Below are 18122 nucleotides of genomic sequence, written 5' to 3' on the forward strand. Positions count from 1 at the left end.
CTCACTTAACCTTGTAACTCTACCAGCTTACAGGGTCTGGATAAAGTATTCAGAAGATGTTGGTTGAATCAGCTGGGCCCAGAAACCATGTGTCTAAAATAGTTTCAGAGCCATATCCCTGTATCAAAATACCAGATAATAATTTATTAGCATTTCCAGGGGTATTGTGAAAGGTGGTAATTTCCTCTGTGATCCACTGTGCAATAAATATCAATATGTAACTGCTTGTAAACTGGAAAAGGATATTTTAACTTAGAGTTTACTGAAATGCTTTACTCATCAATGGAGTCAACAAATATGTACTGAGTATCTGCTATGTTCTATGTATGGTTCTAAGGACTTGGGATCCATTAGGAAATAAAACAATGATTTCTGCCCTAATGGAGTTTAATATTCTAGTGGAGGGTGAAGGAAGCAGACAGAAAACAACATGTGACCACATAATCTGTTAGTAAGTAAAGGTGCTGTGTGGGGGTATGGAGGCTGCAACTTTGAAAAAACTGGACAGGAAAGCATAGTGCCTAAGGCACTTGACTGCTAACCAGAAGGCTGGTGGTTCAAAGCCACCAGCCACTCAGAAGGAAGATGGGGCAATCTACTTCTGTAGTGATACCGCCTCGGAAACCCAAGGAGGGGTTGCTATGAGTCATGTCGGATTTGGACTTGATGGCACATAACAACAACAGCCTAATTGAGGAAATGACTTAAATATTTGGAGTTGGTGACAGAGTTAGCTATGAGGATATCTGGAACCTTGCAGGCAGAGGGAAAGACTGTTTCCGGTGTGGTCAAAGAACAACAAAGAGTCAGGTGTAGTTGAAACAGTGAGCTTGGGGAAAAAAATAGACAAAATCGTGCAGGGCCTTGTAGGCTAGGGCAAGGACTCTGACTTTTATTATGAGGCAAATGAGAGCAAGGTTTTGAACAGAGTGACCCAGTCTTTTAAACTAGTCACTCTGCTGTATTGAGGATAGACAGCAGGGAGGCAATTCAAGGCTGGGAGACTGGCTAGAAGACTGCATTGGTAATGTAGATTAAGAGATGATGATGGTTTAGAGCAGGGTAGTAAGGAAGTAAGGAAGGAGTAAAGCGTTGATCTTTCCTGTCTCCTTTTTTTCCTTTCATTTTTTAACGTATTTATTGAGCACCTACTGTGGTAGCTGGTGTTGTGCTATGTATTGGAATGTATTAGTGAGCAAGACTAACATAGTCCCTTTCATCATAGAGTTTATAATCCTGTGAGGGGAAGATAGGTACTAAAAAATATAAATAAAATAGCATGTACTAAGCTGCCTGAAGATATCAAAATGCTCTGAGGGTGAGTAAGGGCAGGGGGAGACCAGTACCCACCATGACTAGGATAAGTATTAGTCTGTCTGAGGAGGGTACATTTAACCTGAAAACTAAACAATGCAAAAACATCTAGTAACGTGAGGAATGAAGAAGGGTGGGGGAGGTCAGGGAGAGGGGGGTCCAGGCAGGGCAGAGGGAGTATGTGTTTAGGCTGCGAGGCAGTAAAGAGTTCTGTATTTTCTAAGAACTGAATGGGTGGGTGGTGGAACACAGTGATCTGGGGAGATGAGCATGAAATGAGACTGAAGAAGTAGCTAAGTGTCTTGGTTTAGGGTGGTTGTTTTTTTTTAAAATGAGTTAGGAAGCCACTGAGCCATGTTAAGCAGAGGACAGTCATGACTATATAAACATTTTTAAAAGGTCATTCTGACAATTGTATGGGGAGTTCATCAGAGGGGCAACAGTATAAGTGAGTAGACCAATTAGGAAGTTGTGATCCAGCAAGAGGTATTAATAGATATCCAAAGGATGGCAGCAGAGATGGAAAGGTAGGATTCAAGGTACATTTAGGAGGTAGAAATGGCAAGGTTTGCTGATAGATTGGATATGGGGATGAAGAAAAAAGGAATCAAGTTATGAAGGATGACTTTCAAGTTTCTGCCTTAGAACTTCTAAGCAATTAGATGGATGGTGGTGCCTTTTACTGAGACCAGGTGGCCTTTAAAAAAGAAGAGAACTACTTCCCCCCAATGAAAGAGGATATAAAGGGGTAGGAGTGATTTAGGAAGGTGGGTCATCAGCTGTGAGGATGTTGGAGTGGGCAGTGTGACGGGAAAGGAGGTATAAAAGAGTTCTCAGAGGCTGGCAATGAAAGCTACTAAAGCAGCATGCTAGGATCGCCAACCAGTATTGAGTGCCCTTTTGAGATTTGTGGTCATTAAGCGACAACAGTCATTTTAGTTGTGGGATTTCCCTCAGCCAAATTTCCTTCTTCATTCCCTTCTATTTTGTATCTTCTAACCATCCATAACTTGGAAATAAAATAAACATTTTTATTTGTTAAATATAATCCTGATATTCCCTGCTTTGATTCAAAATTGTAAATTTACTGATAGGGTAAATTGCATATTATTTTTCAGAAATATTTATTGAACTGAATGTTGACTTTTTCTTCATAAAATATCCCCAAAAATAAATTTTCACTTGTGTGGCCGGAAAATCAACTTACCTGCTTAAAAAAGTGTTTTCTAACTCTTCTCAATTAGCTTAACATATCCATTGTCTGTTTTTTTTTTTTCTCTCTGTTTTTCCCACTTCTTAACATTTTCTAAAGCTGAAATAACTGTTCCTTACCTGTCTAGGAGTGATTGTGGAACAAACATATTTATATTCAAAGATGACTGTCCTGCCTTTAAAAAAAGTTGATGAAAACAGCCTAAATGTCCATTAGTAGTTGAATGTATAAATTGTGATTTAGTCACATGGTGGAATAGTATATAGCAGTCAAAATAAAGACACTACTACCGACAATATGGATGGCTCTTAACAATGTTGAAGAAAAAGACCTATTGCCTTTGAATCTCCAGTGTTTCTGTTAGTAGTCAAGTGCTTAACCACTGTGGAACTTGTTGTTGTTATGTGTCGTGGAGTCAATCCTGGCTCATAGTGACCCCTCCTTGGGTTTCCGAGGCAGTATTACTACGGAAGTAGATTGCCCAACCCTCCTTCCGAGGAGCGGCTGGTAGATTTGAACTGACAGCCTTCTGGTTAGCAGCCAAGTGCCTTAGGCACTATGCTACCAGAGCGCCTACTGTGGCACTAGGAGTGTGAGTAAAAGAAATCAGACACAAAAGAAATTACACAGTATTATTCTGTTTTTGTAAAGTGAAAAAAAGGTAAAGCTAAATTTGGGGAAAAGGTTTTGGAAGGGAGGAAATGGGAAGGACTTAGGGGATGGTGGTAATATTGTATCTTGACTGGGTGATGGCTCTACAGGTGTGCTGAATTTATGATAATCTACCATCTGACCCTTTTGATAAAATTTTGGGTATTTGCTAACCTTTAATGAAACAGCTTACTAAACAAACAAGGTAAGCACGATTGCCTTCCCCTCTTTATAAGAGTGAGAGAGACATCTATATATGCTCTTAGTTCTACAATAAATAGCAAATATTGAATGTATGCCTTAGCTCTCTATCATGGCCATTTAAAGATGAGAAAATAGATAGTGATAAACTGAAGGTTAATTAGAAGCTTGATGTCTTTCAAAATCGAGTGAGGCTAAGAGCTAATTCATTTATTAATAGAGAGCTTTTTAAGGAAAATAAACATTTAACTTTGACATAAAAGTATAAGTTGTAACAACTGTTTTAGAAGGGTAAACACTATTCATCTCTGATAAACAAGAAAAATAAACCACTTGTTTTTCTACTCAGTTACACTTTCTTTTTCTACAAACTAATTTTTAGTTAAGGAAAAAAATGACATACACTCTAGCACTGATGCTTTCTGGGCCTCATTTTCCTCATCTGTAAAGTGAGGCTGCAGAACTAACAGGAGTTCCTATTTTGGAATCCATGGATGGTCAAGGTCTTTGAACTGTCTGAAAATGAATGGAAAAGCATTTTTCTGGGTTGATGTCCACAGGTTTCACTTGATTCCTACAGAGGAAAAACCACAAAAGCTAGCCAATCTCTCAAATCTCTTACAGCTCCGATACTCTAGGATGAGTGGAACAAAGATTAGGATAATTTTCACACAAACATAAATTAGAGGTTTTTGTTTACAATAGTAGAAGAAAAGTTACTATTTTGATCTGAACAGGAGGTAATTTTAAACCTTTTTTAATCTTGTTTTTAAATGAGCTGAAATCTAAGCTGTTAGACATCAGTGATTTTTAAAAATATTTTTTAACCCATAATCCTTTCTTCATCACATATTACATTCCCCTCAAAAGGTCTGTAGCTGAGAACACAAGCTAAACTACTAGTCTGAAAGGGAGACTAAGGCCAGTGCTGGCAAGGACAGTAGTCTGACAATGTTCAGTTTTGTTTAATGGAGTGTTTACGCCTCTTACATACCATTCTGAGACATGGAACAAGTCAGAGAATACAAGTAGATGAAGATGACAGTGATAAAAAGGTGAAGTTATTTTAGAATACTCAAATAACAGCACCTCAGATCTGAGAACAAAGCTCACTGATTGTCTTTATCTTTGTAATAGCATTTTATTTATTTATCTCTTGTGGTGATGGTATATGCTGTCAAGTCGGACCCAACTCATGGCAACCCCTCCTTGGGTTTCCGAGGCAGTATCACTATGGAAGTAGATTGCGCAGCCTTCCTTCCAAGGAGTGGCTGGTGGGTTTGAACCACCAGCCTTCTGGTTAGCAGTCAAGTGCCTTAGGCACTATGCTACCAGAGCTCCTATTAATAGTCCTTAAAGAGTATTGGCCTGGTCCTAAGAGACTTTCTACATTCTAGGGCCTAAAAGCCTTGAATATCTCTTGTTACTCTCACCACTTACAGGTTTATATGTTGCTGTTCAATGAAATGGAAGGGCCTGCACAGATTCAGAAAAGAAATTTTCAGTTCTCAAATACACAATTCAAATATACATTCAAAAGAGATGACAGTGAGAAATCAGGCCCAGGCCCAAGTTCTAATTTAAATTGCCCAGATTGAATCATTAGCCTTATAACACATTTCTTTTCTAGCTTTTAAATTTTAAAATATCCAAGGAAAATTCATTAGAAATGTGATGAGATATTGAATATCCATTAGTGAGAAAGAATGCTGTTTTAGGAGTTCTGAATTTTAAAGCAAACCATATCAAAGAAACAAGAAAATAACTTTTAAAATTTTATATATGATAGTGCTTTTATTCAAAAGAATAAACTGTTTGACAAACTCTTAAATCACAAAGTTTGAACCAAACCGCCAATTCTCTACAACTCTGTGAGGTAGGTATCTGCACAGCCACAAGGGATCAACACCAAGTCCTTTCTTCCCTTGTTCCAATCAAAAGCTGAGAATTGTAGTAGTTGAAACTACTGTTCTACTGGGCAGTAATAACATTTGTTTCACCTGTCTTGTCCCCCACAGAGCCGCCCAATTTATTATCTGCTCCTGGGGTTGGACCACCTGTTTCTGCGTCAGTCACAATATTGTCTTACAAAAATCCAAATTAACATTACTTTGATTTCTATGATCTTACTTGAAATCACGGAAGTATTACTATGATATTTAAAATACTGATTGACTCTACTTGCTTTATATGCTCTCTCATATGCCCTCTGCCTTTATTGCCAGTGATAAAGATGACATTAAAAGTAGGTCTATTCTGAGATGTCAGCACGTTTCCTTCCCAATTTAATAGGACTTCAGATCATACACTGTTTTTGTATGTAACAAAGTTGGGTGCAAGGCAGCTGTACTAGGAAATTCTTAGAAGGAATTTTAAAATATTACAATAAAATGATCATAACCATAAATACGACACTTGGAGCAGAATACAGAGAATAAAATCCTTTCAAAACATGACACTGCTATAGCCATATCACAAATTTACATTTGGTATGAAATGCATTTCTATACAGGTAAATGCTGTGTGACAAACTCACTAATTTGTTTTCAAGTGGTGACTGCAACTATACTGTTTGTCTATGAACTGTGTGTGCCACCCAATTAGTCATTCAATTTGGAAGTATAGGATCAGGATTCATGAAGTCTTGATGTGTTTTGTTTTTAGACCTTTCCCTCTCAGAAACACCTAAACTATCCTACTGCAATGAAGGACTAATGTAATCTGTAACACTTCCAGGGGACCCCTCAGTTCTTCTGCTCCCCACTTTCTAATAACCTTCACTATCAGAAAATTCTACCTAAACAACCTATGGAAGACTCCTACTAAGAGTCTAATTGTAGTACAATCATTTATTTATTGTATGGCTTCAGGCAAAAAAAGCTTACATCTATAACATGAGGATTTCTTCTATGAAAAGGAAAGTGATGCCCTGCCTTCCTCACAGAATTGGCCAATGAATAATATAAAAAATATGTGAGCAATTGTTTTAACTATAATGTACTATGTTTAACTATTACTGTTTTCCTCTATAATAAGCAACAGCTTTGTCAGGCCCAAGTTAGAAAAGAGTTACTGGTATTTCATCCAGAATGTCATTCATTGGTTGATGGCTAATCTAATTAATTTTAGAAAATCTGATGGATTTTCTCTTATTTCACTATCTACACAAGGTAAGGATCACTAATTAATGGATAGTATTAATAGTTATTGTAGATGGGAAAGCAAACACTGGCTTTTGGCCATCACCTTATACCAGGCTGTCCTAAATGTACTAATGAATAATGCCAGATGACGTGAACATGGATCATATAATATTTGTCATTCTTAAACTGCAAATTATAAAAGAGAGCATTAGAAACTTACGCCATAATCATCAGGAAAAAACAAGGTAACTTTATTATTCAGTCATGTCTGACATACTGGCTTTCTGCACAATGTTTTTTAGACATAATCTGGGCTATATGCTGCCATCTACAGACAGTAATACAAGTTTTTTGACTGAATAGAAAACCAATCCTATTTGTCCATTCTGTTGCTAACGTTTAGCTGGTAATTTTAAGTCAAATTTAAATAGTGTTCCTAAAACTCTCCCAAGGGCTTTGATGCTCACAACCGTGACGATCTACTTTCAGAAACGCATTGAACTACCATGTGTTTGCAGCATCACTCTTCCTTTTCATGATGTTACAGGTGAAGGTTTTTTTGGCCTGAAGCCATGCAACAAATAAATAAATGATTGAACTAGGATTTTAGACTCTTACTAGTACTCTCTTTACAAGTTACTTTTATAGGCTAATCCTACAAAAGGACCAAACTCTTGTTTAATTTTCACAATTGTGAACATCAAGAGTGATGACTGGAGATAAATGCTTTTCATCTTATTAAGTCTCCTGATTACAACTTGTTCTGTAAACCAGAATATAAAATCAAATTATGAAGTTCAAGTTTCTTCCTTCACTTGCAACTGATAACAAAGAATTATGCCAAGATGGAAAAGGAGAACTGCTCCAAATGCACAAAACTTAGCTAACAGTAAAGGAAATACTGACTTTTCCCCAGTGTTAATACAATATTTTATTGTAACAAAAATATTTAGATGAGTTTCGTAGCTATGTATTATTATAAAGATATCGATTAAGGAGAATATATTGGATAAACTACATTTAACAGTATCTTACTATACATCCAATTAATCTGAGTTCTGGGAAATATTTTTCATTTTATATCAAAAAGATATGAAAACATCCCTTTTTATGCAGTTCCATATTTTTTCCAGAGACTTTATAGACAACACAGATTCAAGACAATTATAATTCTAAATTTAATATTAGAACCTGCAATACATTAAAATTCCAGTTATATATTGCTAGGCATTTATCAAATGATAATCAAATGTCTATCATACTGTGGTTTTAAGTTTGTAAGGTAATATTCAGACACTTTATAATGCCATGGAACCGTTTGTTTGATTTTATATACTAGCTCAAATATTTTAATAAACATTAAACCCATTTTTGTCTCATCTATTTAGCCTCTGTGTTATCACTTCTCGATACATGATAGAGATGTAAATAAGCAACAGAAAAATGACAAAGAAATCATCTAGAAAGCCTAGGATTCCAAACAAGGCTTCAGGTACAAAATCTAGAGGTGATATAAGATAGAAAAAAGCTCCCATTAAACAAAGTAGTATCCTGATGCGGAACATCCAGAAAAGGCCCCCGACTGAAAACATTTCCCTGAATGCATGCCTCAATAAAGTGGGTAGATCCATAATTCTTTCCATAATCTGGTAGGGAGAAAAACAAATATTATAATTTGGTATCTAATGTGTAAGATTTCAAAATAATGTAATTTTCTTAAAATGTGCAGAACAACTCAGTTGAGTCTGTAGTTGATTCAACAACATATTTTCTAATCCATTTTATTTAAGAATAGTTCTTTGACTACTAGGTTATGAAAAGAAGTCTTACTGCAGATAATTTAACAGCAACTTAAGTGTCAACAAGCCTAAAATATGAGATAAGGTAATGTATAACTCAAGCCATCTGTAATTTGATTAATGAAATAAACTAAACCAAGAACTTAGTGTTTGTAAGATTAGAGTCTGAGGTTTGGGCTGGAGTGTCAGTTTTAAAATCAGATCTGAATTTTAATTCAAAGTCAATCAGTTATTATAGCCTTAGGGAAAGTTGTTTAGCCTATTGGAGATAAACTGACAATTTACTTATGTGCCACAAGGACTACTATGAACTAAATGAGATTTTGTATCAGAAAGACCTTTATAGATTGCCAGACAATATACAAATATTTATATATTAAAGACACATCTAAACTTTACCACCTTTGATGGCTTTGAAAGTCTAAGAACAGCAGTGTAGCTATGAAACTGACTTCTTCTTAAATAAAACACTTACTCTCCTTAGCTTGGATTTAAGCAAATTACTAACTGCCACAAATATTTTCTGAATACTAGGCCTTCCCTTTATAAAAATGATTAAGTTTGTGAATATATACAGAAACATATGAATCACTAGGTTTACACATAAATGAACATAAATTTTCGCATCTTGGGCTAGTATGACAGCTACAGTGAAAGAGAGGGGCAAACCATTCAGGGTATCTTTATGAGGTAAAAATGACAGGACTCCCAAAAAAGAAAAAAAGTAGTGAGACTTATTTGCAGATCAGAAGAAAGGATGAAGGAGAGGAGGCAAAGACAGCACCCAGAGTTTTGGCTTCGGTAAATGTGGGGCTGGGGACAGTCTGCCACCTACTAAGCTAACTGAGAAAAGAATGCACTGAGTCTGGGAGGGCCTCTGGAATTCAATATTATGCATGGGAAGTTTGAGATGCTTAGGGAACATCCAAGTGAAGCTATAAATTAAGCAGCTGGATCTACAAAGTCTGAAGATCAGAGGAGAGGTCTAAGCTTTCCATATAAATTTATACTTAGTATATTCTGGTTTTGGAAGTACATATGCAGTCATATATATATTTCTAGAATTACTTTGTTAGATTCTTGAGAAAACTGGAATGAGTCAGCAAAATTTGGCAAGTTTTATCAAATGCTTTCTTTGGGCAGGGAGATCAACTATAGAAGTTCGTGTTCTTTAAAAATAGAATGATTTTGAATAACTAAGAGGACATGCAAAACAGAAAGGCAAGAAAAAAGACTTTTTTAGCCTGTGGTACTTAAAGAAGCATTTCAGATTGGGGAGGGGAGGGTAGAAAACAGAGTGAAAAACAATTGTAAAAGTTCCTCTATAATTCTCAGTTGTTAAGTTTTCCCACAAGACAACCATGTTTTAGAATCACATAGGAGTTAATAATTTTATATTTCCCTCCCTTTTTTATTTCCTATTGCTTTTTTTGCTGGTTTCTTTTGCATAGAAAGACTTTCATAGTGTTATGTTTTAAGAAAGAAAAGTGTAGTCCTTGGAAAACTATAATTCAGTGATTAACAAAGAGGAAGGGTAATTATCTCTGGTAGCATAGTGGCTAAGACACTTGCCTGCTAACCAGACGGCTGGCGGTTCAAACCCACCAGCCATTCCTTGGAAGGAAGGTTGGGCAATCCTGCTTCCGTAGTGATACTGCCTCAGAAACCCAAGGAGGGGTCGCTATGAGTCGGGGCCAACTCGACGGCACATAACAACAACAACAATTATCTAAAAATTTTACCCAACACACATAAGCAATAGGATTTTTCATAGCCAAAGAATACTTGTTGGTAAACCTCCCTTCACAAGTGAAGCTGAGTGGCTCCCTCTAACTTCGTACGTGCTGCTGTATTACTTACAGATCTGGGCTGCCCTGAGAATCTTCGGTTATAATCATTAATATCTTGATGCAATTGCACAACATCCTGAGATTGATCATCGTCACCAAATACTGTTAGGAGTAAAGTTACCTGTATATTTGAGAAAAAACTGTTAAACCTTCTTTCTGTATTATTCTTTTTTTCTATTTTGTGTTACTACTGATTATGATGAAGAAATGTCTGAATTTATATTTTACTCATTTCTATAATAAAGGTTCACAGGGAAAAAGGTAAGTTACAATATTATTGCCATGCAATAAACTACATTGCAAAGTGTAATCTGAACATTTATAAAATAAAATGGGACTCCAAATCTAAGCCCTAGTTCTAATATTTTCCTGTCCACACTATGGATAAATTCAGTAGATCAGGTATCTGAAGATACAAGAATGGTGAGAAAACATTCAGGAGCACAGTGAGACAAAAATACATTGCTATCACTTTGAGAGAGAAAAATTTAGAGATTTTCTTTTGGGAGGTTATTAAAATTATCCTTATTCTCACTAATATTTGAAATATCTCTGAATCTATCAATCATAATACAAAGATTATGTTATGACAGGGACAAATTCTCAAATTATCTGGAACCTTGCTGGAAGAGGGCAGATTTAAGAGAAATAAGAAAGGAATTTTTTTTTTTTCAACAGTAATATATGTAGGTAATGTTTTTATGCCTAATTAGTTAATTTAGTTATTATTCTGTTGGTATTATTACAAAGACTTCTTAGAATGTTGGGGAGATTCATTTATCAGTTTTTCTTACTACAACAAGGATCTCAAATAGAATTCCCCCTGTTTTTGAGTTTATGTCCTAAAGGTGGATTTAAAAAAAAAAAAAAAGAATGGAGCAGCATCATAGAAGCTTTGGATAAGTAAAGTTCTGCTAAATGTATCAAAATAATTAAAAATTTTGATAAACTATAAAAATAAAGTTGACTAGCATAAATGATGCTTTTTGAATATAAAAATTACCGTTTGTCTGCAGATTGGACAACTGATGGCTCCAAGCCACGAGCCGTATCGCCAGTATGCAATAATGCAGGTACCTAATGGGAAAAACAATATTGATGTTTTAAAGTCCATATATCCTCAGTACATTTCAAATACTTGAATATTTTAACAGTTTCACTTTATTTTAAAATATGTCTTAGTTCATTCAACCAACTCCTCAAAATTGTATGCAAATTCAAATCTAGTAAAATTCCCAGTCATTGAACACTGATGAAAGAAATGAAAAAAAGACTTAACTAAATGGAAAGACATCTTGGGTTCATGGATTGGAAGATTTAATATTGTTAAGACGCCAGTACTGTCCAAAGTGGTCTACAGATTAACACAATCCCTACCAAATTCCAGCAACCTTCTTTGTAGAATTGGAAAAGCCAATCTTCAAAGATACATGGAATTCCAAAGGACCCCAAATAATCAAAACAATCTTGAAAAAGCAGAATCAAGTTGGAGGACTCATTTCCTGATTTTAAAATATACTCTAAACAACAGTAACCAAAATATTGTGGTACTGGTATAATGACAGATACACAACTCAACAGACTAGGACCAAGAGTCTAGAAATAAACCCATCCATCTATGGTCAACTGATTTGTAACAAGGATGCAAAGTCTATTCAATGGGGAAAGAGTAGTAAGTATCTTTAATAGGTGCTGGGACAACTGGCTCTTCACATGCAAAAGAATGAAGCTGGACTCATACAAGAAAATTAACTCAAAAGTAGATGAAGGGTCTAAATGTAAGAATTAAAACCATAAAACTCTTAGAAGAAAGCATAGGGTTAATGCTTCCAGGGCTTAGTTTTTGACAAAGGATTCTCTGATATGCTTAGATTCTTAAACATCCTAAAGGATGAATAACAAAAGACAAAACAGACTTCATCAAAATTAAGAACTTCTGTGTCTCTTCTTTACCAAGAAAATGAAGAGACAGTCTACAAAATGGGAGAAAATATTTGGCAACCATGTATCTCATAAGGGTTTAATACCTAGAATCTATAAAACCAAAAAACAAACCAAACTCACTGCCGTCTAGTCAAATCCGACTCATAGTGATCCCTCCTTGGGTTTCCAAGGCGGTATCTTTATGGAAATATTGTCCAGTCTTCTCTCTGAGGAGTGGCTGGTGGGTTTGAACCGCCAGCCTTCTGGTTAGCAGTCAGATGCCTTAGGCACCACGCCACCAGTGCTCCAGAATATAAAGATACCAATTCAACAACAAAAAGACAACCCAGTTTAAAAATTGAATAGACATTTCTGCAAAGAAGATATACAAACAACCAATAAGCACATGCAAAAATGGTGGATGTATTAGTGAAATGCAAATCAAAACCACATTGAGATACCTTATTACTCCAACTAGGATGATTATTATCAGAAAATTGGAGAACACCAAGTGTTTGATAGGATGTGAAAAAAATTAGAACCCTCATCCATTGCTAGTGGAAATGTAAAATGGTACAACTGCTGTGGAAAGCAGTTTGGCCATTCCTCAAAGAATTAAACATGAAATTTCCATGTGACCCCACATTCCACTCCTAAGTAAATACCCAAAAGAACTGAAAACTGGGGCTCACTGCAGCATTATTCATAATCGCTAAAAGTTGGAAACAATCGAAATACTTATCAACAGATGAATTAGCAAAATGTGGTACACATACAATGGAATATTATTCAGCTATAAAGAGAAATGGAATCGTGATTAGGTTATGATATGGATGAACACTGAAAACATTATGCTCAAAAGGACAAATAATACGTGATCTCCTGTATAAGAAATACCTAGAAAAGGCAAACGCAGAGAGGCAAGTTTATTAGTGGTTACCAGTGACCGAGTAAAGGGGGGAGTGAGGAGTTAGTGCTTAAAAGTACTGAGTTTCTGTCTGGGATAATGAAGAACTTTGGGAATGGACAGTAGTGACAGTTCCACAGCATGGTGGCTATGATTAATGTCACTGAATTGTACAGTTAAGAATGGCTGAAATGGAATTTTTGTAATACGTATTTTACCACCTTTGAAAAAAAAAAAAAGCAAACACTCATTAACTGTCTTAATTAACAACAGGATGCTGTGAGGCCAAACAAAATACTACATATTTTTTTTAATGTAAAATGAATTAAACACCATTGTAAACATGAGAGCCATGAAATCACAGTATGAACTTCTGCTCTAAATTTAAAATATATGCTACAAAAACATGTTTTTTTTTAATTTCCTGTAAGAGTTAAAAAAAAACCAACCTAAACAACAAATTACTGAAGTATCAACTAATAATAACTGAATCATATGAGCAAGGGAACAAAAGATATAAAGATTACTTGCTCCCTATCCTAAAATAATTATACTAATTATAATTAGGGACATGAGAGGTCACCAAGGCAAGAGTAGGAATACAGAGAAGATCCCTGGAGTTAGAAGGGAGATCAGAAGTACTACAGTTCAGCTTTAAAATTGGGCCTGGGTAGTTCACTAATTATACCAATTCTTACACAGGATGGGTTTTATTTTTTTCTTTAAAGGTACTCTTAAGTAGCAAAACAGGTAAAGGTGGGCAATAAAGCATAAAGGAAGGGTTTATGTGACCTCAAAAGTAGAAGGTGAGCTAAGTATATAAGCATTAAACTTCAGGCCAATAACAGATGAAGAAGGAATATTTTTAAATACTTTCTGGCATTTGAAGGGCTAATTCACTTTCTTCTTTGAAGGAACCTATTTTACCCACTACCCAGGCCCAATTTTAAATCTGAACTATACTACTTCTGGGAGCTCTGGTAGCGTAGTGCCTAAAGGCACTTGACTGCTAACCAGAAGGCTGGTGGTTCAAACCCACCAGCCACTCCTCGGAAGGAAGATGGGGCACTCTACTTCCGTAGTGATACTGCCTCGGGAACCCAAGGAGGGTTGCTATGAGTCGGGTCCTACTCGACGGCAATAACAACAACAATAGTACTTCTTGATCTCCTTTCTAACCCCAGGCATCTTCTCTATATTCCTATTCTTGCCTTGGCGACCTCCTGTTTCCCTAAGTCTAGATTCTTCTGGATCAAACGTATCCAAAATTAAGAGCAAACTAGGACTATGAAATTGAAAAGACCAAGGTGACATACTTAAATCAGTTAAACCAAAACCAAACTCACTGCTGCTGCTGTTGTTGTTATGTGCCATCGAGTCAGACCCGACTCATAGTGACCTCTTCCTTGGGTTTCCAAGGCGGAATCACTACGGAAGTAGATTGCCCAACCGTCCTTCCGAGGAGTAGCTGGTGGGTTTGAACCACCAGGTTTCTGGTTAGCAGTCAAGTGCCTCAGACACTATACTACCAGAGCTCCTTTCACTGCTATTGTTGTTGTGTTGTTGTTATGTGCCGTCAAGTCGGCCCCGACTCATAGCGACCCCTCCTTGGGTTTCCGAGGCAGTATCACTACGGAAGTAGATTGCCCAACCTTCCTTCCGAGGAGTGGCTGGTGGGTTTGAACCGCCAGCCTTCTGGTTAGCAGTCAAGTGCTTTAGCCACTATGCTACCAGAGCTCCTTTCTGCTATTAGGAAGTAGTTAAATCTTGAACTGTGTATTACTCACTTTAAGTACAAAAGGAGGACAGAGATGGACAACTCTCTGGGATGCATTCGAAAGAGTGTAACTTGAGAGGAGAGGGGATTCGAATTAACCTTTGTAGGATGGGTAAGATTTGGGTAGTCAGAAGACAGGAGGGAGGATACTCCAGGTTATAGGAACAGCAAAAGCAAACACCAGAAGCAGAAATAAATGCTGCCCTAATTATATTTGTCTGATATCTTTATCTACTCTGATAGACTGCTGTGTTAATTTGATATATTTACTAATTAATTACTTTAAGCAAAATAATTTCATATAGGAACTACAGGAAAAGTTAACCTTATTAAACTGAAATTATTAATATTACCATCTATAATCATTTATCTCCACCTTTTCACCCAAGAACTCAAGTATTTTGAAATATATTAATTTACTCTCATCTCTCTCTGTTCTACAAATTAGGGTATAAGTACCTTTGTAATGATGTATGTAATGGTCACTGGACTGGACTGAAAAGCTATGATCCAGCAAATCTAACATTTCAGTTTATACACATAGCTATGATGTGCTTTATGTTTTCTTGCTCTTCAACTTTCCCCAGATAGACATCCTTAAATACCAAAACCAAATCCACCACTATAGAGTCAATTCCAACTTACAGTGACCCTCGGAACAGAACAGAACTGTCACACAGGGTTTCCAAGGCTGTAAATCTTTACGGAAACAGACTGCCTCATCTTTTCTCTGGCAGAGTAGCTCATGGGTTTGAACCACCAACTTTCTGGTTAACAGCCCAATGCTTTAACCACAGGACCACCAGAGCTCCTTATCCACCTAAATAGGATGGTTGAATGAGAGATGACTGGATTACTTTAATCTGGGTCACAGTCTCTAAATCTGTTTATCTGTAAAATAAGATTAATAAAAGTCCTCAAAAGACTGCTGGAAATTAAGTAAAATAATGTGTGGGGACAGACTTCTGGCAAGATGGTGGAACAAGCAGACAAGCTACACAGACCCTCTACAACAAAGAAATAAGAAACCAATCGAAAGATAGATATATATATATATGATAATCCTGGAACCCCAAGCATTAATGAGAAGGATAAAGAAGTGGATTAAATACTGACTAGTAGAAGAAACTGAATGAAAACAGGAGACAAAGAGGGATGTGGACTGTCGACTGGCCTAACAGCATAGCTATTTTGAATATTTGCAAGCAGCATTCCAATCAAGGCAGCAACCTGATAATTGGCTCTGCTTGCCAAGGACTGCACAGGCACCAACACGGGTGGCTGGTGACCGGAAAGGTGCAGTATTCCCCTTGTTCCCCTTGTATCTCATACTCTCCTGGTGAACGGACGTGTGGCCATCCCCTACCTCCAACTACCTACTGGACTGGTAGGAATTCCATCCTGACTGGGTACCCTGCTATCACCTGCCTTCTGGACAGGCAAGAACTGATTCTGGGACTAGGCACCCTGCTCACAGCCACCTTTTGGGCCAGCAGGAACTTTTTCTGGGACCAGGTGCTCTACACCCAGCTATATATATATTTTTTTTAATTGTGATTTGGGTGAAAATTTACAGAGCAAATTCACTTTCCATACAGCAGTTCACATACACTTTGTCTCATGACATTGACCACAATTTACCACAATGCAACAACTCCCCTCCCACTTCCTCTTGATAGTTACCTCTCCCTGTGTCCTCCTCCATGCACTCCTGCCCCCTGAGCTGTCTCCCTGTGCATAAGCCACTCTTCTTTCTCCCATGATTGTTCTCTCCAAGGAGTGTATCTACCTCAGGTAAATATTCAACTCATATGCCTGTCTTTTGCACCCAGCTGTTTTTTGGGATACCTTTAGGGCAGAACTCCTCTGGAACCAGGCACCTTGCTCCCAGTCACCATTTGGGCCAGCAGGAACTTTTTTGAAGTCCAGGTACCTTGCCCCCAGACATCTTCTGGGCCAGCAGGAACTTGTGTGGGATCAGGCACCCTGTTCCCAGTTAACTTCTGGGGAAGAAGAAACAAATTCTGGGGCAGATGCTATGCTTGCAGCCACTTTTTGGGCTGGCAGGAACTTTTTCTGGGTCCAGATGCCCAGCTCTCAGCTGCTTTTGGGACTGGCAGGAACTCCTTCTGGAACCAGGCACCTTGCTCCTAGCTACCTTTTGGGGCTAGCAGGAACTGTGTCCTGTTCAGTTGCCCTGCCCCAAAACATCTTCTGGGCCAGCAAGAACTCCTCTGGGTAAGCAGGAACTTGTTCTGAAACCCAGAGTCCATCCTCCAGCCGCCTATTGGGGAAGCAGGAACTTCTTCTGGAACCAAGTACTCTATACCTAGCTGCCTTTTTGGATGGCAGGAACTCTTTTGGGGACCAGGTGACCTAGCCACAGCTGCTTTTTGGGACAGCAGGGACTCCTTCCCTGGTTTTTATTTTATTTTTGGTGGTGTTTTTTTTTTCTGACCCACCTGGCAGGAGACAGCAATCATACCCACGGGACCTGAACACATCCACACCTCCTGCAGCCTGATCCACTGGGCAAGGGACATTACCTGTTTCTGTACTAACTGATCAACAAAACAGTGGCCAATACCAGCTGAACCCACCCTCATCTGCTCTACTCAAACACCAAACAGATCTGTGCACATATTCTCATTTTCTATTACAATGTGGTAGTTAAGTTTGTGTGTCAACTTGGCTAGGCCTGGTTGAGTAGCTGGGCAGCTGGTTGTAGTATTCCCCATGATGAGACTGGTAATCAACTTCATAGTGGAATCTACTGTGAGCAGCTGAATAGCTGCCCTAGGGATGTGGTCTGCTTCCTGTATGTAAGGAGAAGCCTAGGCGACCGGTCTCTAGCTTATGGCATGCTTGGACCCTGCATGTAGCCGTGTCTTTGTTCAGCAGCTCTGCCGACCTTGGGACTTACAAAGGACTTGAATGAATGGCCTGCCATGTGGGTTGGTAACATTGGGACTGTGCCATTGTATTTGTTGACCTTGGGCTTGTTAGCCTCACCAGCCAGTAGCTGCCTGAGTGAAGGGATGCCTCTAGCTTCAGTGGGCTGGGAGCAAGAGGCAGAGCTGAAGCCCAAGGTCGAGAGGCTTTCACACAGCCCCTAGAGCCTGGCACTTTGAACTCAGACTTCTAGCCTCCTGAACTGCAAGAGAATAAACTCCTGTTTGTTAAGGCCGTCCCATTTATGGTATATTCTTGTCAGAGTGGCACTGTTGTTGTTGTTGTTATGTGCCGTCAAGTCGGCCCCGACTCATAGCGACCCCTCCTTGGGTTTCCGAGGCAGTATCACTATGGAAGTAGGATTGCCCAACCTTCCTTCCAAGGAGTGGCTG

General features: G+C 38.0%; 1 protein-coding gene across 1 annotated transcript in view; it reads right to left on the reverse strand.

Annotated features, from left to right (window-relative positions):
- Positions 1-7898: 7898 nt before the first annotated feature.
- RNF170 (ring finger protein 170) overlaps positions 7899-18122 on the reverse strand; it is a 32672-nt gene continuing 22448 nt past the window's right edge. Inside the window, exons 4-6 of the mRNA XM_007935038.2 lie at positions 11175-11248; positions 10182-10292; positions 7899-8168 (exon numbers count right to left, since the gene is read on the reverse strand). Of these exons, the coding sequence (XP_007933229.1) occupies positions 7899-8168; positions 10182-10292; positions 11175-11248 (455 nt within the window). The remainder of the gene's footprint in view (positions 8169-10181; positions 10293-11174; positions 11249-18122) is intronic.

This window comes from Orycteropus afer, unplaced genomic scaffold (assembly GCF_000298275.1).
Source record: "Orycteropus afer afer isolate SDZICR_OR568_19922 unplaced genomic scaffold, OryAfe1.0 scaffold00024, whole genome shotgun sequence".
Classification (NCBI taxonomy): domain Eukaryota; kingdom Metazoa; phylum Chordata; class Mammalia; order Tubulidentata; family Orycteropodidae; genus Orycteropus; species Orycteropus afer.